Raw genomic sequence first — 26,193 nt, 5'->3', positions numbered from 1 at the left:
ACAGCATTTCCTGATAGGCTGTAGTTATTGGGTAATGAGGAATAACACAAACTGTACAATTGTGCTACAATGCCATTGGCGCTGTTTTTAAAAATCTTCTAAACATTCAATTCCATTGTTATCTCATACAGGTTGAGGATGCCAAGGAAACAGAGATGGAGAAAAATAAATCCAAGGATGCCGAGTTTTTAGAGTAAGTTTAATGACTAATTCACTTCTTTTTAAATATGTGATTTTTTTATGTCACAATTATTTGCAACATTCTAATTTGTGTTAATGTAAGTATATGTAATATCTGTTGGTTTAGCTTTCTGTATTGGAAGTGATGAACCAAACTGTGGTTGTTGTTGTTGTTGTTGTTGTTGTTGTTGTTGTTGTTGTTGTTGTTGTTGTTGTTGTTGTTGTTGTTGTTGTTGTTGTTGTTGTTAAAAATTAGAAAATTGGGCTCAATATGAACAGTTTGTATTTGCCAGAATCATTGTAAATTGAAATGGAGTTAACAAACATTTTCAACTTGTCACCACAATGTAGTATGTGCAGGTTAACAGGGAACACAAGAATTTCATCAAGCTCGATCGATTTTACACTGGCAAGACAGTTAACTGTTACAGCCACCATCACCTCAGCTATCTATTAATTTATCAATCATTTTAATCAATAAAATGATTGATTAATTGATTGAGAATTATCTATGTCTATAATGACTTTTTTGTTACCTTTCATCTTACAGACCTCTTAAACTGCCAGCTGCACTGTCAGTGGAACAGAGAATAAAGAGTAAAATCAATTCAATACAAAGAACTAATGCAGCTTTAGATAAGAACTTTGCTAAGAGATAGTCCTATGAAGAGAGATAGTGAAAATACCCCCTCAGGTAGTTGAATAAACTGTACAGCTGCCTACAGATCAATGGTTCGCTATGCAAGACAGAACTGATATCCAGGTCAGATACTGAATTAGCAAAGATAATATGCCTAGAATTCTCCACAATGTATCTTGCAAGAGTGCATCCCAATTAGAGAAAATATAAGCTAAGCTGTCAAATTCTGTCACTGCTTGAAAACAGCACTCCTAGTGGCCAAACTAAACTACCTTTTGTCTTTATGAAATCTGACTGTGGCATATAATCTAAGAGAAGTATAGTATATCACTGTCCAACTTTAAAGTGGCCATATGGATGAGAATTTGGTATTTATTTTGGATTTTTATTTGATAAAACAGCTTCACTATGTTTTTCTACTTGAGAAAATAATGTGAAATAACATATACCAAGTCCATGTTCAGAACTCAATACATTGCAAAAAGTGCAAAAAGTTTGTTATTGTATGTATAAAGGAACATCACTTTTTGACCATTTGCAGCATATGGAATATATATGGGACAGGTGAATATGAGACAGGTGAAACCAGTTAAAACAAATGAAACTCTCTCTCTCTCAGTTCTAACTATACATGTAGTGTAAATCTTAGAGCAAATGGACCATCCTTTTGAAAGGACAGCGGTCATTTGATTCACACATGTGTGTATCTCAGGGTCTTATTCTACATATTCCTATCTAAGTACAGATACTCCAACAAAACATAATTTCTGAACAGAAATATACATGATTACAAAATTCATTTCCACCAAGTGAACTCTATTGTCATGCAAATAAGCCAGATCTATGATGGTCTGAACTTGAAATGTTTAAGAGTTTACACAGTGATGGCAACACAACATATGTTTATCGATAAACAGAAAGCGCTTCAAGATGTGCATATCGGATGACTTCTGAAGGCATTGTTTTTAAAAGTTAATTTCTATTGAGCATTTGGTTACCTTGCATCCATTTATGTTCTATATGAAAGCATAGACATTGAAGAGAGGGGGCTTCTCACTCCAATGTTTCTCCAACATCTATGATGTAAGTCAGAACAGTGGTGTTTTTATTGTAATTTTGAAAGTTGATTTTACCAGTTAAAATTTAATTGATTTCTGTACATTATGTTAGCAGAAGGACTGACACTTCTAAAAGAAATAATTGTAAAATATCAACATCTGAGTATCTACACCAAAACTTTCATTTTATGTTAGCAGTACCTCTGTACATTATTATATCCTTGTTTGAGTAGTTTATGTTCTTCAAAATATCATATTTGATGTTTACTTTAAGTTTGTGAACTTCAATCCAAAGTAATACTGCGCAACCAAAAATTCCCTGAAATTTGTATGAAATAAAAGAGTGATTTGTGTGTATATGTACATTAAGTATCTACTGATAGACTTGCTCATTTCTCTATGTATTGCAAGACTCTTGTGGTTTTTATGAGAAACAGAATAAAAATCTGTAATTTAAAGTATTATATGTGGCTTCATTCTCTTCTGAAATTGTAATTTTATGTCAAACCCAGTTATTGGTATTACTTCAGTATGAGTTACATTGTATTCAGGAATCACCAATATGACATAAACATCTCACACCATCAGTATGACATAAACAACTCACACCATCAGTATGACATAAACAACTCACACCACCAATATGACATAAACAACTCACACCACCAGTATGACATAAACAACTCACACCATCAGTATGACATAAACAACTCACACCATCAATATGACATAAACAACTCACACCATCAATATGACATAAACAACTCACACCACCAATATGACATAAACAACTCACACCATCAGTATGACATAAACAACTCACACCACCAGTATGACATAAACAACTCACACCATCAATATGACATAAACAACTCACACCATCAATATGACATAAACAACTCACACCATCAATATGACATAAACAACTCACACCATCAGTATGACATAAACAACTCACACCATCAGTATGACATAAACAACTCACACCATCAATATGACATAAACAACTCACACCACCAATATGACATAAACAACTCACACCATCAATATGACATAAACAACTCACACCATCAATATGACATAAACAACTCACACCATCAATATGACATAAACAACTCACACCAACAGTATGACATAAACAACTCACACCAACAGTATGACATAAACAACTCACACCATCAATATGACATAAACAACTCACACCATCAATATGACATAAACAACTCACACCATCAGTATGACATAAACAACTCACACCATCAGTATGACATAAACAACTCACACCAACAGTATGACATAAACAACTCACACCACCAGTATGACATAAACAACTCACACCATCAGTATGACATAAACAACTCACACCATCAGTATGACATAAACAACTCACACCACCAATATGACATAAACAACTCACACTACCAATATGACATAAACAACTCACACCACCAGTATGACATAAACAACTCACACCATCAGTATGACATAAACAACTCACACCATCAATATGACATAAACAACTCACACCACCAATATGACATAAACAACTCACACCATCAATATGACATAAACAACTCACACCATCAGTATGACATAAACAACTCACACCATCAATATGACATAAACAACTCACACCATCAATATGACATAAACAACTCACACCATCAATATGACATAAACAACTCACACCACCAATATGACATAAACAACTCACACCATCAATATGACATAAACAACTCACACCATCAGTATGACATAAACAACTCACACCATCAGTATGACATAAACAACTCACACCATCAATATGACATAAACAACTCACACCATCAGTATGACATAAACAACTCACACCATCAGTATGACATAAACAACTCACACCATCAGTATGACATAAACAACTCACACCATCAATATGACATAAACAACTCACCACCAGTATGACATAAACAACTCACACCATCAGTATGACATAAACAACTCACACCATCAATATGACATAAACAACTCACCACCAGTATGACATAAACAACTCACACCACCAGTATGACATAAACAACTCACACCATCAGTATGACATAAACAACTCATACCAACAGTATGACATAAACAACTCACACCATCAATATGACATAAACAACTCACACCATCAATATGACATAAACAACTCACACCATCAATATGACATAAACAACTCACACCATCAATATGACATAAACAACTCACACCAACAGTATGACATAAACAACTCACACCACCAATATGACATAAACAACTCACACCATCAATATGACATAAACAACTCACACCATCAATATGACATAAACAACTCACACCACCAATATGACATAAACAACTCACACCATCAGTATGACATAAACAACTCATACCACCAATATGACATAAACAACTCACACCAACAGTATGACATAAACAACTCACACCATCAATATGACATAAACAACTCACACCACCAATATGACATAAACAACTCACACCATCAGTATGACATAAACAACTCACACCAACAGTATGACATAAACAACTCACACCAACAGTATGACATAAACAACTCACACCATCAATATGACATAAACAACTCACACCACCAATATGACATAAACAACTCACACCAACAGTATGACATAAACAACTCACACTACCAATATGACATAAACAACTCACACCATCAGTATGACATAAACAACTCACACCACCAGTATGACATAAACAACTCACACCAACAGTATGACATAAACAACTCACACCATCAATATGACATAAACAACTCACACCACCAATATGACATAAACAACTCACACCAACAGTATGACATAAACAACTCACACTACCAATATGACATAAACAACTCACACCATCAATATGACATAAACAACTCACACCACCAATATGACATAAACAACTCACACCATCAATATGACATAAACAACTCACACCATCAATATGACATAAACAACTCACACCATCAGTATGACATAAACAACTCACACCATCAATATGACATAAACAACTCACACCACCAATATGACATAAACAACTCACACCATCAGTATGACATAAACAACTCACACCATCAATATGACATAAACAACTCACACCATCAGTATGACATAAACAACTCACACCATCAGTATGACATAAACAACTCACACCATCAGTATGACATAAACAACTCACACCAACAGTATGACATAAACAACTCACACCACCAATATGACATAAACAACTCACACCATCAATATGACTATTTGTCTGATGGAAATAAGCATTTATAAGTCATGAACATGCAGTGTTCATCTAATCCATATTCATGTCTGCTAAGACATACAAAGCAATAGTGAAAACTAAAAGAACAATATAGATGAAAAAGAGCTTCAATCTGATGTTCCTTGGCCATCAAGTGAAATTTATGTGATGTCAAAAGAGATTGTCCATTACCCAAGTTTATGAAAGTACACGTATCTTTATTTCCAGGAGTGGCATTTGCCTTTAATCTTAAAAGCATTCAGAGCTAGTCATATTTCTATCTATATTTCCAGGAGTGGCATTAAAAGCATTTAAAGCTAGTCATATATATATATCTTTATTTCTAGGAGTGGCATTAAAAGCATTCAGAACTAGTCATATATATATATCTTTATTTCTAGGAGTGGCATTAAAAGCATTCAGAACTAGTCATATATATATATATCTTTATTTCTAGGAGTGGCATTAAAAGCATTTAGAGCTAGTCATATATATATATATATCTATATTTCCAAGTGTGGCATTTGCCTTTAATCTTCAAAGCATTCAGAACTAGTCGTAAGGGAAATTGGCCAGAGGCATATTCTAACTTAACAAGAAATTACTACCCAAATATACACCATGAAAAGTTTGATTACCGGTATGTAGAAAAAATATGGACATGTATAAATCATATATACTTCTTCATCACTTTGCCTTTGTTTGTGTATTAAAAACTGAGAGAAATGAAATGATGGAAGTACTCTTCATTTGCACAATAAGTCTGTAACGTACGCCATGATGGGGCGCCCTCACACATCGGTCAACTGCTTGCAGATGGAGGAGGCCGGTGAGGGCAGAGTGACATAACGTAGATCTTACAGTCTATTATCACCTGACAATAATAATGTACCATAATGTTGCATGCCTTCGATGGCATTAGCACACTTGATAACATAATAGTAGTTTCCTAGATATTTTACTATATGAATGATCAAATTTAAATTATGTCCTCAAATCGTGTAAAAATTATTCCAAAATATCAGGTTAGAATTCTGTCAATAACAAGTGATGGTAAAATATGCTTCAGTAAGTAGAAGACAACAGGTACCTTTTAATTTACAGCTTAAGTTCTGCCACAAAACCGTATAAACTATAATGTCCACAATTAGTTCCTTTCACAGCCATTGTAAGATACTAGTATTGCGAAAAGAACCACCTGTTGATCTTCATAAGACCAATTCGGAAACTGGAATAGTTTTCATTTTCTGCTCCACCCTAACTGTATAGGTTAGATTTGATGAACTTTAGCAATAAGGAATATATAGCCAGGACTGTACCAAATTCAATTGAACTTGCTACAGATATTGATTACACAAAGGTATGACAGTACAGACATTTCAAAGTCTCATATCAATTATATGTAATTGCAAAATGCATATTAAGCCAAGTTTTGCAATAAAAAACGTAATGTAGAACGGCTGCACTTTATAATGAAAGGCATGAGTGCATTGCAGTCACAGAAAGGATAGTTTTTGGTGGGAGTGGCGTGCATAATTAATGCTTATTTGCATAATTCATGATTTTATAAATAGGGTTATACACGCAGAACGGCTGCACCATATTCAATGAAACTTGCTACATCTACGGATCATACAAAGATATACGGAAGCATTTTCAGTTCATCTCTGGTTTCGAAATATTTGCATTAAGGGGTACAAACAGATCCATTAAAAGTGAAATCGATTTTGTAGGATGAAAACTTAAATGGCTCAAAGAAACCCCACCCCCAAAGTAAAAGAATTTACTTTTTATCCTTCATTGAACTATTGATCTCGCCCCTAATCAATATACCAAATGGACTTGTACTATCACCACTGAAATCATAAATACTAAATAGCAAAGCCTGGATAATGAATTTAATTTGTGCTAACTAAAAGCAATTAGCAAGTGAAACAAATTCAGAAATATGCTTATTATAATATTGTATAAGTAACGCTGTACCCCAAATAATAGTAGAAGGAAAAAATTGTCAGATGAAACCATTTGACAATTTCACACACACACACACACACACACACACACACACACACACACACACACACACACACACACACATGTATTGACAATCTATAACATTGACATAGTGCAGTCTTACTTGCAGTATTCAACTCACAGTCACTTGTGAGCTAATTCCAGGATGATAATATTCTATTCTAAGATGATCATAATACAAAATAATGACATTAGGTATTTATGAATATTCAAAAAAACCATCACCGATGATTGCATCGGAAAATACTATAATTAAAATAGTCAATATTTGCTCACAAGTGACTGTGATTCAACTCAAAGTATCGCCTTCACACATAGACAATGCAAATTACAAGTACTACACAATATAATTTGATGCATATAAACTTCTGTTCACTTACAGTTGCAGACCTATTCTGATGACGATCAACCTCCAGCAAAAATGTTCATTAGCAGTGCAGTGCCGGCAAGTCCGAGTATTTTCAGTCAAAGTTCAATGTTGATATTGTCCAAGACACTGAGAGTGCACACAGTTCACTCTACTGCTCGTAGTAGTATATGCACTAGTTCAAATCCATTCGCAATTTTACAACAAGCACGTTCACGAAAATATTGACAAGTCCGAGTATTTTCAGTCAAAGTTCAATGTTGATATTGTCCAAGACACTGAGAGTGCACACAGTTCACTCTACTACTATTACATGCACTAGTTCAAATCCATTAGCAAGTGTACAACAAGCAAGTTCACGAAAATATTGATGAATGTACTATAATTTTGACACCAAACCATGCTGATGTCAGGCAACGGCAATTTACCATAATACGCAGTCTGGGTAGATATTCCTTTAGTCCGTATACCCTAGCTACGTAGGGTCGGTGTTAAATCCAGGAACGTAACTTTGCACTTCAATTCCAGTCCAATAAAATGTCCCGGCGTTCTTTAGAGGAGACATGGGTCACTCCACATATTAACCAGCTGTTACAGTGCACCGTGGCTGTAAATAGTAGCCTGTCTCTACTCCAGGCATAACAACACAGTGTGCAAACTGCTTGGGTGCCGACATCTGTTATTTACAAAAAGTTTGACTACAAAGTACAAGCAGACGACACAACGAACGTTGTGGTCTCAATGTGGGCGGGTCCACTGTTCATGGATGGGTGAGCCGTGACGAAGTCTTGGAAAGGTCCGTGTTTACTTGTACATGTACTCCAAGATCTATGATTTTCAAAGTCGCTATGTTTATGATTTGCTTCTTTTAAGAAAAAATACGGAAATCAGATTTTCCATGGTACGTCAGTATCAAAAGTTAAGTTCCCCCTCTAGACCCTCCCTTCATTTAATAGTTCAGACTTATCGTGTGTCGATGCACGCGTCACTTAGCGAAAGTAGGCCCACAAATTCATCGTTTCAGAAAGTTTTTGTCGGATAACTATCCCTCTTGAAAAATATGTACTCGTTTTATTTCATTTTATTATGATTGGGTTCATTACCATTCACAAAGTGACACGAAGCGGTTTCGTCTTTTAAAAAACGGGCCGTGCTCACTAAAGCCCTACTCAGCGTGATGTACATGTATTGATATGGGGGGGGGGGGGGGTGTTACCCAATACCAGTGCATGCAACGGCCACACAGGCACTTGTTTCTCCACGATATGTATCAGAACATCAGAATACAATAAAATGTCCATATTTTGACATATTTTGAAAAACTACCACACTTGGCAAAATATATTACAAGTATCGTCTGGCATTGCTAGAACAGTATATTGCTTTGTAGGGATAACCTTGATATTTATTATGTATACAATAAATTACGTATACGTCATCGGATCATTTAAAAGTGACATGTTTTCACTTTGCAATGGGTTTGCCATTTTTATCAAGTGAGGAAGCATGCATGTCACTATGATGATTCGTATAGTTACAGTCACTGTACAAGTATTGCAACTAAACTGGTAAAGGGGGATTTGGTATAAAGCTATTTTCCCATAAAAGACAGTTTAATTATAAATAGCTTGATATTTGTACCATTCACCACTTGAAAATATTATCTGTTGGAAAGCTGTCCCGGATCGGCCATATAAGTTTTCCATAGATTTCAGACTATTTAAGCTTTAAGTTTGGAATGACCCGTTCTACATTGTAATACCCCCATGAAATTATTATACTAGTCTCGAAGTGTAGGGCAATACATGTCCGACATGTGACATACCTGAATGAAATATTTTTAATTCAAAAAAGAATAGTGCGCACCATAACATATAGTCACTGATGTGCTCACTCGGCACCATTATTTAAGAGGTTGAATATTCTTGACATTTTCAAACAGCACAAATTACAGCTTGCCGTTCTCGTTCATGACGGTTTTGCACCTCAGATTACCGGATACCTTTCAGGATTTCTTCACCCCATTAAACACTCATTCACAACACGATCAGAGCGCCAGAAACGACCTTACCATCCCAAAAGCAAACCATAGGACTGGCCAGTTCACTGTCAAGTATGCAGGTGCTAACTTATGGAATAGCATCCCTGGCAACATTATTCGCAACATAAATAGCAGAAGTCATTTCCAAAAAGAGTTCATAAACTATCTCCAATCAATGTAAACTAGTTATACTTCATATTCATAGATCGATTACCGTTTGTCTGTATATTTAAGTAGGTCATGTTTTGTTTCTTTGTGTGTGTTTGTTTGTTTGTTTGTTTGTTTGTTTATTTTCTGTCCACGTACCCATATATGTAATGTGTTTTGTAAATCCTTTATGATTTTTTCTATTCTGTCAATGTTGCAATACATTCAATTTGATCAGCAGCCCCAGTAATTAGTAATTCCTAAGATTGTAAAAGGGGACGGACTCGACTAGTTGCGAAGACAACTATTTTTCCTCTCCCTTTCCCATGTTGAATACTTTATACATTGTAGAATTGTTATTTATGTATATGTATTTCTGGGAATAAAGATTATTATTATTAAAGATAATAGTATAGGTCAAAGTATTGACAAGGGTGACGTTAGAAATTGTGACAAATCAGTGACTTCCCTTAGTAGTTTTGTGACTTTATTTCCTCGCGTCGACATAGTTTACTACTAAATTACTCTGAGACTAAATTTGCCCCCCCCCCCCCGTTTCGTTTCACCGTATCTTGGAGACATATATGGTCAAACTCAGACGACTAGAAGAATTCTACTCGTTTGAGGGTTAGATCAGAGTCACTGTTGTGTACATTATACGTACTCGCCAGTAGTGGTGAACAGCGCCAACAACGACGAATATAATACAAGTAAACTCGTACACCTCTTTACATTAATTTGGCTTTTGTTATGCCACACATATTGTCTGTGGTTATGTCTGTGGTTAGACGGTGGACTCGGAGCCTCCACTCTCTGTGGTTATGCAAGGGCTGTTGACGGGTGAACTTCCCATTTAAGGGAACAAACGGGGGAAGGGGAATGTTTTGGTCAAATTTTTTCCTTCCATCTCGGCGCCCTCAAAAAATTACATGCAAGTAGTCCCATTCCCGAAATTATCGCAGCCTTCTCTTGTAACATCCTCCCCATGAACATGCTGGAGATGTACATTTGTATCATACACTGATATAATTTTCTAAAGTAATAATGAAAATCAACTACAGCCGACATAAGCAGATACCAACTTTCGCCATAGGTGCTCGTGAAGTGTGGCCGTTAGGCCAAATATGTATAGCAACTCTTTATGATCAGCAACTTCAGGAGTACCTGTGGTTTCCACCCCCCCCCCCCATTAGTCTAGTCCCTATACGGAATCGTTATGATTTACTTTAGTACACCGCCACTCGCGTTTTGAGACCACGCTGGCATCCAAAGTACCACCCCCTCCCCCACCCCCCACTTCGGATAGGCCCCACCAAAGTCACAGTATATTATACAAGATGTATATTTTTTATTTTTTTTACCAAAAGTTTACACTTTCGTATAAACCTTATATTTTGCTATTTTTTTGTTAACTATTATTACTATAGTTTATATATTTACTAGTTTGTTTTTAGCACCAAATATTTATTGCAGAAAATCCAATGAAGAAATGTAGTTTTCTTGACGGATGCAGTAAAGATTCTATGCTATCCTAAAGAAATATGTTTTTAAATATATTTCTTTTCTTGTTAAGGGATACTGGTAGTATGTTGACCAATTATCAAATCCTATCAATATCCAATGGATTAAAGGTCATAGACAAATGATTGTTCACAAACGGACATGTGTCAATACATTGGTACAGAACTACTTCATCAATTATAAACTAAAGGCTGTTTTATTTTTCAAGACAAAATTCCGACAAATTAGCAAACCATTGTAGCTACTGGAGTTTAATACGTGTCGACGACGTGGTGACTAAAAAAGGTCACGAGTAAATACATCACCTTCGTAATTCAAGGTGTCAACAATAATGACGTCATCTATATATTGGTAAATGGCGATTTACATACTATATCAATCCGCAGCAATTACAAAACAAAGATCAGTCTGTAACTTTATAGGCTTTCCCGAAACACTTTAAACACTAATGTAGTAATTTTTTCTTGTTCTAATTGCAAAGTAAATAATGTATGGTGAGGTATTATCGAAAAATTACTTTTACCTGCTATCGCGGATGTATTTCCTATCAGATATGAGGGGTTAGTGGGTCATATGACAACAAATCCAAAGAGATCTCATTGCGAAACTTAGTTGTTCCAATACTCAGCGATCGTAACTGTGGAAACTGGTATTCCCCCTTTAAGAAGGGGTGGGCCGATAACAGACTTAATTCAGAACTATTGCCCTAGTTCAAATGTCGGGAAATTTCGCTTTGGCGGTCCGCTGTGACGGGGAGACGAATGTTTATCAGCTGACGTACGACATATCATGGGAAAATTTTGAAGCTATGGTACGTGCATTTTAACAATTTGTGTATGCTTCGTCAGATGTTAAATCTGATTTAAAAGCAGTAGATCTTAATGTGTCATGGTTTTCGTAAATTCTACTCTTTTTCTTTTGTTACAGTTAAAGTGCGTCCTGGAGAAAGAGACAATACGGATCAGATATGTTGACGAGGAAAATGACGAAGTAAGTATGTTCCCATCCGCCATCTTGAATTTTTTATTTATTTCATGTAGTGCACCTTTAACTTTCAGTTGTTCTGCGTTTTTCGCAAAGTTTGTACACTGGGGTAGAATTTTATGTAACCTCTATAATTCTGTTTTCTTTACAGGTCTGTTTAAGCAGTGAAGGTAATTATATTACGTGTTATTTAAGCCAGACAGTAAGACTGACACGCGGTAATCGGAATAGCTTTATTTTGGGATGTTGCGTCATTATATTCACCCCCCCCTGGAAATGTGTCGTAAATAACTGTTATAACTTATATGCAAGACTAGGTTTGTTTGTACATCTCCAGCACCAACACCACCAACATTTAATTCATTTGCACTACAGATTTATAATGAAATTACTACAATATTACTGTAGATTTATCCAGAATGTATGCGTTCATTTAAACGTAAACAAAAGATCACAACCTTCCAGTAGAAGTGAACGTGCTTGCGCCAGCTGTAAACAATAACATTAATGATAAATAAAAATATTACTGAGGATTAAAATGAGAGTATTGATAGACAACTCCGTACCATGTGAGCAGCACTGCAGGTGTTTGTATGCAACAAATGTTAATTGTTATTAATGTAATATTTACGAGGTAAGATGAAAAGCATAAGTTTAAAATAAAGGACCAGACGATTATAAACTCGTGGTAGGGACAGGAGTTGGATTTGAAGCTCTGGTAGTATCAGATCAGACTCCCTAACAAACACTAAATAGGAGTGTTACTCATAAGTAGCCACTATTCTACACAAGTGTCTGAAAGTGATGAAATAAATGTAACACGTACATTGCATCCACATGGAAGAATATCACACATAGATCGACAGTTGAGCTATTTTGATATTTATTTTTTCTATTATAATTTATTTCGTAAGAAGTCAAATTTATGAACATAATATGTGCAGGTGAGGAGTTAGTCACATACATGATGTATGTTACAACTTCTATATCAGGGAATTGTGTTTGTTTCAAAAGACGTCATGTTTTCTTGAAAGTGATTATAAACGTCATTAATGATTTTATGTAACTAAGATATAAGGATGGTACAGGGAAACAAGACATGATAAATAAAGGTTTATAGAGTAGTTTCTAACATGTGGTGAAATGTAATTATGGGCTATATCCTAATTGCTAACAACTTAGGCTTATAACCTCCAAATGTACATTCTGATAATAATTAAACCCTTTACATGTATGTGAAAGAACCAAGATTTACTCAAAATTATTTAACACTTTTAAAGTCTCAATGTATGATTCTGTGACTAGAGTGGTACAAAGTTTTCCACTGGTGATTCTAAACAGTTGTTGTGTTATCATGTAGTCACCATGAGTTTGTCAGATTGATTGGCAGACATCTTGGTTTGGTGTCCTAGCAACCATTAGACATGGAAATTACAAAGTCAACAGAATGTGAATCAGACACAAACTTGTCATTGTTAGTTTAAAGTGACAATGAATCACCTTGTATTTGCATATGTGGTGAATAAATTGTTTGGAAACTAGGCATGTAGAAAAAACTTAGTTTGTACATGTAACTCTTCTAACATTAATGATTGAGAACACTAAGGCAGTTGGCAAAGAATTGTGTTGGAAAAGTTAAATTTCTAGCACATCTTCTAGTAATAACGTGACAGTATTATAGTTAAAGTATGTTGGAAACAATCAGAGAATGAAGACCCACCACCATTATCACACTCACAAAACTAGTGCTCACACACTACTGCCACAACCTCTTAGGTGTGTTACTGATAACCTTCAGTAGCTGACAAAAACAACTTCTTGTACCTTCTTTATTTGCTAACATTTTGTTGACCACTTGTAATAATTCTCCATAAATCTGAAGTTTTGTTATATATAATTCCCACCTACTTGTCAAGATTTTTCACCTACTTCAAAATAAATGATAGTGAATAAACTTGTTTGTCAGAATCCTTAGGAAACAAATTAATTAATATAAACATTCATGGCATAATTACAAACATATTCTATAGCATGGAACTGTAGCTGTCTTGTTATACTTGTAGAATTGAAGTGGACTATGCTCAGTATGGATTCTAGGCTATAGCTTCCACCTGACAATTTCAAAGCATATTTAGACATATGGAAGTACTGTTTAGTTAGCGGGGAATCTGGGTTACTGTGAGAACCACTGATACATATGTGCAGATAACATGCTAGTGTTTAGTCAACCAAGCTATAGTGCTTACAGTACTGTAAAGAATTACAAGATATTGAATATTATTATACAAACTGAAAATGAAATAATAGCAGCAGGGACAGCAGCCAGAGATTGACAGATTCAAAGAAAAGGGTATTATTACTAGACATATTTGTATTCATATAAGTATAAGTGTCTCACTGGAGAGAACAGTGCTCGATGCAATATTAGATATATATGTATGTATGTATATATTAGTATCCATGTATCTGTCTGTGTGCATTTATTAACAATTTACCAGTCCATGAACAATTTGAAGCATGTAAAATGTGACTCACTAAACTTCAAATTTAGGCCACTGCAATAAGAGGTCATGCATATACATGTATGCAAACAATAGTACATGTATATGTACATTATTCTGTACACATATGTATATAATGCCTTAAACTTACAGCAAGGTAAAACATTGTCAGATTGTAATCATGCCATTGTATTTAGAATCTTTTTCAACCTAAAAAGTGGAATTTGTTGGTCAGCAAATTTGACAAAAAAAGAATATATAAATAGATATGATTAGTTTTATGTAGGTGAAATGTAATTGTGCAATATCAATATGGCTGACAACTAGCGCTAGTGTGTTAGCATATCAACAAATTGAACAATTAATCCAGCCACAGGTATGTATGTGAAGAAAATATATAGAAAAATGTATGAAATATATATTAAAAATATATCCTTGGTGAGTTTTTGCCAAATCGTACCAATTTTAGCCCTCACTAAACATACGCATGCCCTTGTCTTGACCTATACAATAATACTTACTGTTCGTAATGTTTTTTCTTTCTGATAGCTTTATGTGGCGATTATTCAAGTCTGACATGTTGATATCTGTCAAAAGTTTTGACAGTTTTTTTTCTAACAAATTTCTACTTATTTGATTCAACAGCTGAGTTAACTGAAGCTAAGGAAGTAGCAAAGAAGTGTGAAAATACAATGAATATAACAGTAGACATGTTAGCACAAGTTGTACCATCAGCACCAACAGCTATGGATACAACACAGGATCCAAGTAATAGCTCATTATCTACTACACCTACAAGTGTACCATCAGACAATGAAATGGATGCAATAGACCAGGCAGACCAGGGTGATGCTGCTATCATTGTAGAGGATGTCATGGAGAAAGAAGGACCATTGCAGGTAAGTCCTTGTGGTACTCAGGATGTGGTGTTAGTGTTAGTGTGTGTTAGTGTTAGTGTGTGTGTGTGTGTGTGTGTGTGTGTGTGTGTGAGAGAGAGTGAGTGAATGAATATATATATATAATTCTGAGGTACATTTAGGGGATGAAGTAATGCTGAGTCTACCAATATACAATATCAATCCCCAGAATTTAACAAATGTGTATTCTAATGTAAGTAATTCTAAACCATATTTTCTCTGCCGTCAGAAACTATTCCTCACATGTATTTGTTGAATGTAATAATTTTTGCATACTCTACAGGAGAGTGGATATTCTAAATCAGAACGCCGTGAACCGTTCAATCGATATGCTCTACGTAAAACTAAATGTAAACGTAAACATTACTACGCTGCCTTGGCAGAGGAGGTTGGAAGATCTCGTGCTAAAATTGACAGTGAGAAGACCAAGCAATCAGGTGCCAAACCTCAACCCGGTTGTGATAATACAGATACAAGTGGGGAAGCCCCACCCCCACCCAAGTGGTTCAAACAAGAATTCAGAAAGGTAAGTATTGGTAGAGGGATTTTACCTTGTACATTGTTATAAAATTGTTATATTCCTAAGTCGTGTATGATTCAAACTTCTCTAACTAGTACTATTAATAGAATGACTTATCTGGATTTTTAGGATTGGCTGACATATTCCTGACATGACTGATACATTTTCGGATTGCGCCTACAGTAAAAAAACAAGTCTTACATTTTTACAAAGCACTACAGTGTTGTGAGTTTATTTGTGTATTTATTTGTGAATGACATGCATTGGCATGTGGGTTAATAGGTATAGCACTATTTGTGTGATAACGCCTAATATATATTTAGAAATCTTGGTTGCAACCAAGCATAAAATTAAAACTTTATTTTCTGTGTCTTCCTGTTACAGTAATCAAAACATCTATAACATGTTAACTTCACTCTCTTAGCCAGTATGCACAGTACAGACCACTTTCTGTAATAGCTCTTGGGTGATCTTACAACTAAAATTCAGAGGAAAAACACACGACTCCTTTTTTTGTTTGTTGGAAGTAAAATGACTAGGAACAATAGTGGTAATGTTTACTGTGACTGATGTCATTGAAAAATTAAGTAAATATTGATAAGAAGTTGAAGGTTTATGTACAGAAAACAAACATTTCTAGGTATTGAGTGGAAAGGCATATCTAATTTGAATAATTCTACCAGTTTTGGTTATGATATTACAATATTATGGTAATTTTGACATTATTATTAAATTTCTATAATTACCTTTATTTGTTAGTATTTTTACACATTTCTGGCCAAATAATCGTTGTAGTTCTGTGATATTTGTACAAACTGTCACCTTACACTCACACTAGGTCAGTTGATAACAAAATCACATGTTTGTACAGAACATTTCAAGAGCTGTGTGATAATTAATTAACATAAACATACTCAAAATAAAATCATACTTGTCAAGGCCAGGTGAAATCTGTCTATTTTTGGGTAACTTGTCACGACTTAGATTTTCCTAAATGATCATTAATTTCTGTAGACACCATAGTAAATATGCTGAGGTCAAATATTGCATTGGAATTTTTTTTACAAAACTAAAATGTAGCAAACGTCGTGTCTCGTATGAAGATTTGTTTAGACTGATGTGGAAGCACATGGATGGTTGAAACTTGTATATACTACAATTTTAGTGCTTAGAAGTTGAAAATACACATAAAAAAATTAAGTTTTTCACACATGTAGTCAAGCTTTGAAAGACATGGTGTCACATCTATCCACATAATTAAGCCATCTTGTGTAAAGAATGTTGTGTACTCTGTTCCAAACATGTATAGATGTATTTCTATTCCTGGGGTCATTTTCAGTCTTTGATAAGTGTGAGAAAATTTCTTCTTTTTTTATCATGACAATGTTCTGCAAGTTAACAAAATGTCATTAAGTTAATCTTTATATTCACTGAATCTCAGTTTGTTTGCCTTGTTTGATCATCGACCATACAATAATTAAACAAAAATGTGAAAATGTAAAAAAATTGATTATTTGGATATAAGATTAGCACATAAAATGTTGCAATCTTCTTTTCTCTCTTCTCTGTCTGTGCTTGCATAATTAGTTAGTCAAGGTCATATCTTCTTTATGTTATGGCTGGTCTTGGGACAAAGCCCAATTCCAAGTATGTTCCTATTCCTCCTAAATGTATCAACAGTTATATCACCTCATCAACTGCCTTGTCATTGCTGTATTTGTTTGTAAACATGAATTTTTTCATTTCTTTTCTTTTCTGCTTTTATAGTTGTTAGGCATGTCTGATATAATTTCATTAAGCTGTCATAAGTGTATGGCTGAGATGGTAACTTCCATACTTGTAGTTATGTACATTGATTGTAGTAGTACTAATACTTTAATAACTTAGTGTGATGTCATACAGTTACTCTTGTCATGTGTTCTTGTAAACTGTCTTGATATCTTATCATTCTGTTCTTCAGTCCTTCAATAAGTCTTCCTGGAAAGTCCAATGTTTCTACTACTGTAATATTTAATACATTGCACATTTGGCCAGCCCAATAAGTCTTCCTGGAGAGTCCAATGTTTTTACTACTACATGTGTATAAGTGTGTCTGAAGTGTTAATGTCAGTGGTGACCAGTCAGCAAATCAGTACTTCATTTTTCTGCATCGTCCATACACAAATATTGTTTATCATACTGCTTGGAATAATCTTGATACTGAACGATTTATGTTTCTTGTTTATAAGTTGGCTTGCTAAATATTAAAATGCCATAGTTGTTCATGTACCTGATGTTGTGAATGGCTTGATAATTCTATGCATTTATAACATTATGATTGACAATTCAAATTAAAAAACTAAGCAAAAAGTATGTACTTATTGTAGGCATATAATGGACATTTTGATAAACATTTTAGAACATACACATGGGTACCTCTGTACATGCATTTTCATTTGTACATCTATGAATGGAACACCCCAACACCCCCCCCCCTCCCCCGGGATATGCCACCCACATACCCCACCACTTTCCTAATTTCAAATTCCTACATTTACTAGTAAAAGAGTAATCAACTGTTACTTTCAAAATTTCTTAGCTCAAACTTTGTAAAATTTGTTGAAAGAAAGAAAGGAGGAGGGGGGGGGGCACAGCACTCAGGTATATAGGTAGTTGTTATACAGTGTAGTATAGTAAGATTGAAATGTGTTTAATGATGGTGTAAAATACTAATGTTGTTGATTTAACATGAACAGATGGTACCTCAGATTGTACAGGGAGTATTGAGGGGACTAAATGGTGCAGTTATTGAATCTGTACATGGTACAAGTGGAATGCCAGCACCTCCTCCACCCCCTCCCCCTCCACCACCACCACCACCACCACCAATTATCCCAGTGCCAGGTGCTGGCGCTGCTGCTGCTCCTGCTGAAGGACTAACCAGACGTAAGTACTCTTTCCATTTAATGGCATTTTATGTTTTGCACAAAACGGAAAAGTGGGTTTAACAGCATGTATGTATTTTGTATGAACTTAAAAAGATATGTCTCAGTTGTCTAGTTGAAAATATATGTTTACAGTTATAAAGTAAGGAAAGCTAAGTCTAAGAAGAAAATTGACAACACTTTTCTTTGAAATGGTATTACAGAAACCAAGTCATTGACACTTATCTACCATGGTACATATACTGGAAAGTATGATTCATAAGATATAAATTGATCCTATCAACAGATTATATGAACTAATATCTGTTTGTCTTGTCACAACAGCAATGTATTGTCATTATGGTATTGTATGTGATAACTGTGACCAGACCATTATCGGAGTACGTTACAAGTGTGGGTAAGTAACCTTATTTGCCTTGTCTTGTCAAATATTTTACCAAGTCAAAGTGAAGAACCTTTGTCAAATATTTTACCAAGTCAAAGTGTAGAACCTTTGTCAAATATTTTACCAAGTCAAAGTGTAGAACCTTTGTCAAATATTTTACCAAGCCTTACTGTAGAACCTTTGTCAAATATTTTACCAAGTCAAAGTGTAGAACCTTTGTCAAATATTTTACCAAGTCTTACTGTAGAACCTTTCCACAAAAGTAAAATATCTCCTTATTTTGTACCTTGATAAAGATTTTGTCAAGTATTCTGTAAATTATAACCTGTGAAGTTTGTGGCACAAAATATTCTGACCAAATTAAATCTTCTAAAGATAATGTCAAGTTAATTTTGTGGCTAAAAATTATTCACGTTAATTCCTGACGAGTTACAGAATTAACATACTGATGTTAATCTTGTGATGAACAGAAATACATATTTTGTCATTTTAGTAACTGTGCTGATTATGATCTGTGTATGCAATGTGAAGTATTAGAAGGTGTCCATAATGAAGACCATGTGTTTGTCAAGCTGAGACGTCCAGCTGTTGGTGCTGGTAGGGATGTCAGTGGTGAACTAAAACCATTACTGAAGAGTGTTATCTACAATGATAGCAATGGAATACCAGCATATCTACCACCTAGGTGAGTGTGCATTCATAATGTAGCATTTACATGATAGCAGTAAAATATGTACCACCTAGGTGAGTGTGTATTCATACATGTATATTCCTAAAGAAACATTGACATGTAAGTCAATGATAGCAATGGAATACCAGTATGTGTACCGCCTAGGTGAGCATGCATTCAGAAATGTAGCATTTACATTTAAGTCAATGATAGCAGTGGAATATGTATTGTACCACCTAGGTGAGTGTATATTCAAAATGGAGCATTACATTTGAATGGAATACCAGTATATGTACCACCTAGGTGAGTGTATATTCATAACTGTGTACTGCCTAGATTAGTGTGTACTTTGCCTATATACTTGTAACAGTAGTAAGCTTCTCTGAAATGAAAATATTTCCAAGTGTAACTGTAATACTACTCTTAAATTTAACAGATGCACTACCTACTGGTGGGATAATAAAGGAAAGAAACTTGAAAAGCAAGTTGAAAAGAGAGAGAAAAAAGTTGAGAAACTAGCTGAGAAGTTGAAGAAACAGGAGACATTGAAAGACAAATGTGAGAAGAAGATTGAGAAGCTGAAGGAGAAGTATGAGAGGAAAGAGGAGAAAATGAAGAGAAGGTTTGAAGCTAAGGAAACTGTCATGCCTAGTAAGAAAGAAAAGATTGAGGAAAGTATACTGGAAGCTGAAGATGAAACATGTCCTCTCATTTCACCATCATACTCAAAGTTGTTGGAGTAAGTGATTGATATATTTCATGTTTCTGGTTTGAAATCACCGAGATGTTAGAGTTAGTGAATGTTATGGTTTGAAGTCACTGAGATGTTAGACTAAGTGAATGTTATGGTCTGAAGTCAGTGAGATGTTAGACTAAGTAAATGTTATGGTTTGAAGTCACTGAGATGTTAGACTAAGTGAATGTTATGGTCTGAAGTCACTGAGATGTTAGACTAAGTGAATGTTATGGTTTGAAGTCACTGAGATTTTAGACTAAGTAAATGTTATGGTTTGAAGTCACAGATGTTAGACTAAGTAAATGTTATGGTTTGAAGTCACTGAGATGTTAGACTAAGTAAATGTTATGGTCTGAAGTCTGTGAGATGTTAGACTAAGTAAATGTTATGGTTTGAAGTCACTGAGATGTTAGACTAAGTAAATGTTATGGTCTGAAGTCTGTGAGATGTTAGACTAAGTAAATGTTATGGTTTGAAGTCACTGAGATGTTAGACTAAGTAAATGTTATGGTTTGAAGTCACTGAGATGTTAGACTAAGTAAATGTTATGGTTTGAAGTCACTGAGATGTTAGACTAAGTAAATGTTATGGTTTGAAGTCACTCAGATGTTAGACTAAGTAAATGTTATGGTTTGAAGTCACTGAGATGTTATACTAAGTGAATGTTATGGTCTGAAGTCACTGAGATGTTAGACTAAGTGAATGTTATGGTTTGAAGTCACTAAGATGTTAGACTAAGTAAATGTTATGGTTTGAAGTCACTGAGATGTTAGACTAAGTAAATGGTATGGTCTGAAGTCTGTGAGATGTTAGACTAAGTGAATGTTATGGTTTGAAGTCTGTGAGATGTTATGATGAGCAAAGGTATGGTAATAAAGCTAACACAAAATATGCTAAGAAAAAAATAGAAGAGAGAAAAGACTATAAAAAATGACAGTAGATACATGTATGTAAATAAATAAAGTGCGAAATGATTATTCCACATGGTACCACATGATTGATATTGCCTGTTGTAAATCCAATTTCAGTTTAGAGAAAAGGCATGTACTGCACTAAAGTAAAGCAATATTTACTGTGGGTTAAAATCATCCCCAATGCATGTGTAACATTATGAGCTATGTTTTAACTCCCTTTATATGTAAACAAGCTTTGTTGATATGATTACTATTGTCACATTTGGAAACATAAATTCATCTACATATGGAAAAACTTTGATTATCAATTAGTGTTTTTATAATATTCAATACATGTAACTTGTTCATCATCTTTGATTTGTAGTAAGATGGATGCTGCCTTTGTGAAGGATGGTAACATGCCTGATGATACCCATGTGCAACCTGGTACCAAGTTTATTAAACACTGGGTATTGAGAAATCAAGGTACATTGCCATGGAACACAGATACCAAGGTAGGATAATGTTAGCATATTTTATTGTATGAAATGACTATCAATCTAACCAGGTTGTACATTTATTGTATGAAACTACTATCAATCTAACCAAAGTACTACAGAAATAGTTTACTGAATGCTCACTATCTCTAAACAACAAAACATAAAAAGTGTCTAGTTCTAAAAGAAAAAGATAGTTTACTAAATACTCCTTACTGATCACTCACTGCTTTTACATTGTAAACTATATAGACATATAAATCAAGAAATATCCACTCTACTTTCTTATCTGTGGAGCTCTATGAACTTGTCATTCTTATGTTCAGGACCACCTTTTTTCTACAGCTTTATTAGTAAATTGCAATGCCAAACTCAATCCTAATCTAACCTTAGCCTTTAGTCCTAATCCATGTCTGTCTTTAATCCTGATTTCTTGTAGTTAAAACTACTGTGGGGTAGTATTGACATTATGTGTGGTCCAGAAGTTGATGTTCCTCCTGTACCAGCAAACAAAGAAGATACAGTGAGTGTTGAATTCCAAGCACCTAATACACCTGGACAGTATCAAAGTCATTGGCGTATGTGTCAGGGAGATGAGGAATTTGGACATCGTGTATGGTGTTCCATTGTTGTAGACCAACCTGAAATGTTGGAACCACCAAACAAACCTACCATATTACCAGAAAATGAAGATGAACAAACCACACAGTCAGATGATGAGGTAAGACAAAATATTATATGATCTCTTAAAAAATGTATGAATTATCATTTAGTTTGACATTCATTATAGAGTAGCAGATTACACATACTTTTCCATGTTTTTGTATGTGGTGAGTAGCATAGTAAATATTTAGCTGCAAGTCCCAGGGACTCACGGGTAAAAATTGAAGTGGGTCCCATTGAAATGTATTGCGTCCCAGGCACGGAATAACGTGTTAACACGAACCCTGATGTAATTCCTTTTAATATTGTATGTCAAAATCAAGGTACAACACTGAAAGATATTAATTGCAATATATATGATATTTGTCAATTGTCTGTTTGTTGATTATAATGACTACTAACAGAAATAGTGTTCACTGGATAAACCTACTGAACTTAATTATCAACATGAGATTTAATTTAAAATCAGTTAATACTGTATTAGAATAAAGTTTAATACTTGTCCTTATTTGATGGCGGTGTAAATAGTGATTATAATGACTACTTTTAAGCGACCCTTTGTTCTGTTCTATTGATTCATATGCAAATAAGAAGAGTTTGAATAGAATAAAATATGAATACTAAATGAGGGTGAAAGGTCAGGGTTTGTGTATATGCTATACTAGAAAACAGGACAAATTGAGTGTTTCTTTGTCTCCGAAAATATTTGATAGTATTAGTTTGTTGAGGCCGACAGACGGTACAATATGTGTATCCTGAAAGATATTGTAACTAGTGCTAGAGAAAAAATGCAAGAAGTGATCAAAACATTTATAGCAGTGAGTATTGAATAATTATGTGTTTGTATCATTAGTGCTACAGCATGCATGGTATAGCATTGTAAACAAAAGAGTTGTGTTTAGTCATCTAGCAATGGTTTATGTTTTCATATTGTAGTTATTATTGTTTGAATATACTTTATTGTTGTATTTCACTGATGTGTGTGTAGATTGGTTTGGGTAGTTTTCTAATATGTTACTTTATTGTTGTGTTCTTGTTGCTGTGATCCATGTGTGTTGTTCTGAGAATAACATCAAAGGAGAACCATATATAACTCTTTAGTGGGGATTTGGAGGTGGTGTAAAGAAAACCAAAATATATAAATTATGTTTTTGTTCTTATAATTCCTAATTTTCCAGAACATGGTTTCCATAATAAATACCATGCAGGTTAATATCCAAATAGGAATACAACTTATAGAGAGAGGTGATATGTTTTCAAAATACAGCTGTAGTATAAGTGTGTAGCTGTATTGTCTACTAATGCATGCAGTGTAGTGCTGCCATTCACCAAGTAACAATAGATGGTTGACCTTACAGTCCTCTCTTGTTGTATTAGTGTCTGGGTTTACAGATAATGTCGTGGTATAGTGTTGTCTAATTAACATGTATGTCATGGAATACTTGATTGTGGGGAAAGTGACTGGAAATTATAGCTATCATTCTGATTGGAAGTCTTTTGAGTACCTTTTTGGAGATGAAATATAAAGTATATTGTTTAAAGCATGAAATAGATACAACCAGATAAAAGGAAAAATAAACATTTGAAGTGAGTGGTGCAGTTTAAGTATTTGTTATCATAAATTGTTTATTTTTTTATCAAAAATGATCCACCTAATCCTGTTATGCTCAACTTGTTGTTTTGTGTATAAACAAATACTACCCTGATAAAGAGAGTATTATTAATGTAGAGTGTTCTCTATTCTTTTTAATCCAAATAGTAGTGTTTATAACTTGACATTGTTGTGTAATTAATTGACTTAGAGGGCGCACTATAGGCTAACGTACCACCTAGTAAAGAATAGGGGGAAATGTTGATGGGTCATATGAAATTGCTGTGTGTCAGTGGTGTATTAAATTGGTTGAGAGGGCTCACAGGTTGTGGAGAGGAGAATCAAAATGTTGGTGTGCCTCAAGAAATTGTAGTGTATCACCGGTAGGTCAAATTGGCCTAGAGGACTCACTGGTTGCTACATAGAAAGGGATAGGGGAATTCAAAATGAGGTGTGCCACAAGAAATTGCCATGTGTCAGTGGTACATCAAATTGGCCTAGAGGACTCACTGGTCACCACATTGTAATATGGGTAGAGGAACACCAAGTTTTGGTGTGTCCTAAGAAATTGCTGTATAAGTAGTTGTAAATTTACCAAGAAAACACAATGTGAAAGATGGCATCAAATTAACATAGAGGGCATACTTACAGCTTTGTGTGACTAGATATAAATGTCTTATCATGTTTTGATTTTGCGACACTGTGTAGGTGATTGAAGAAATAATCCCAAAGGAGGACCAATCTCAGAGAACAGCTGATACTGAAGATGTAGAGGAGGAAGAAGATTGTAAAGAAGAAGATGACATTATACTACAACAAGATTTACTCAATTTTGAGTTACTAGATATCAATGAATCCAACACACCAAATAATACACCTATTGGCAAGTATATATTTATATACTTATGTGTTGTTATTAAACCTGCACTCGCTGCAACTGGGACATTTTATTTTATCAAGTAACCAAAGATATATTCACTGAAAATTGGTCAGTTACTTATAAAAAGACATTGTATCTGTTAATTATGGTCAATATTATCCACAGGTAGTGTTACAGTAGTGACTTGTTTAAATTTTGAGCAAAAGCTTGATTTTGAATCTGATGTCACGCTAAAATTACACAAGTGGTAACTGGAATATCATTTTCCAATCTAACAACCACAATATGTTCACTGAAAATTATTAAAATACCAATAATTGGACATTGTTTATGTTAATCAGCAATTGTTATTATCCATCACTAGTACAACAATAGATTGATTTTTGGGTGTGGACCCAAAATCAATTTGATTTGATTTATTGTGTATACAGCTACCAAATACTAGTACGGTATATGTTTACCCACAGATGATGCAATAATGTTCAGGGTGTATGGTATTATGAGTAAGTTATTGTACCTAACACAGGTGATGCAATAATGTACAGGGTGTATGATATTACTAGTAAGTTTTGTACTGAACAAAACATTTTAACAACACATTCCAGTTGCAGCTTTGAGTTAGATAGTTAGATTCTAGGTTACATCAACTAACTTACAAAAAAATTTGAAATGGCTCACTTTGTTACAACTCTTGTGATGTTACTGTCGTGTAAAGTTGAAGTGTGAACTATAACTATTGAATCTATTATTAAGGAAAACAATGGATCCTTGTATTAACAA

The 26,193-nt window shown here is 34.5% G+C and overlaps 2 protein-coding genes across 2 annotated transcripts in view; both read left to right on the top strand.

Moving 5' to 3' along the window:
* Positions 1 to 2,264, top strand: part of LOC144450932 (uncharacterized) — an 11,625-nt gene extending 9,361 nt beyond the window's left edge. The window contains exons 9-10 of the mRNA XM_078141692.1: positions 132 to 193; positions 731 to 2,264. Coding sequence (XP_077997818.1) covers positions 132 to 193; positions 731 to 839 — 171 coding nt within the window. The 3' untranslated portion in view covers positions 840 to 2,264. The remainder of the gene's footprint in view (positions 1 to 131; positions 194 to 730) is intronic.
* A 9,520-nt stretch (positions 2,265 to 11,784) lies between these two features.
* LOC144450931 (next to BRCA1 gene 1 protein-like) lies at positions 11,785 to 25,788 on the top strand. The gene is made up of 13 exons (XM_078141691.1): positions 11,785 to 12,063; positions 12,180 to 12,242; positions 12,388 to 12,406; positions 15,383 to 15,636; positions 15,938 to 16,180; positions 18,910 to 19,099; positions 19,423 to 19,495; positions 19,977 to 20,168; positions 20,590 to 20,892; positions 22,168 to 22,297; positions 22,719 to 23,000; positions 25,242 to 25,416; positions 25,778 to 25,788. Exons 1-13 carry the CDS (start codon positions 11,968 to 11,970, stop codon positions 25,786 to 25,788), a joined length of 2,031 nt encoding a protein of 676 aa, XP_077997817.1. The 5' UTR covers positions 11,785 to 11,967.
* Positions 25,789 to 26,193: the final 405 nt, after the last annotated feature.

Source organism: Glandiceps talaboti, chromosome 20 (assembly GCF_964340395.1).
Source record: "Glandiceps talaboti chromosome 20, keGlaTala1.1, whole genome shotgun sequence".
In the NCBI taxonomy this organism is placed as follows: domain Eukaryota; kingdom Metazoa; phylum Hemichordata; class Enteropneusta; family Spengelidae; genus Glandiceps; species Glandiceps talaboti.
The sequence above is the reverse complement of the archived record's forward strand: the minus strand, read 5'-3'. Positions and strand labels throughout refer to the sequence as shown.

What these genes read in the sequence shown, in the direction of transcription:
- LOC144450931 (XM_078141691.1), top strand. Translation starts at nt 11,968, where the DNA reads ATGTCGGGAAATTTCGCTTTGGCGGTCCGCTGTGACGGGGAGACGAAT. An exon ending in GGAGTACGTTACAAGTGTGG is followed by an intron (nt 19,496 to 19,976) that starts GTAAGTAACCTT and finishes TTGTCATTTTAG; the next exon opens with TAACTGTGCTGATTATGATC. An exon ending in CATGGAACACAGATACCAAG is followed by an intron (nt 22,298 to 22,718) that starts GTAGGATAATGT and finishes GATTTCTTGTAG; the next exon opens with TTAAAACTACTGTGGGGTAG.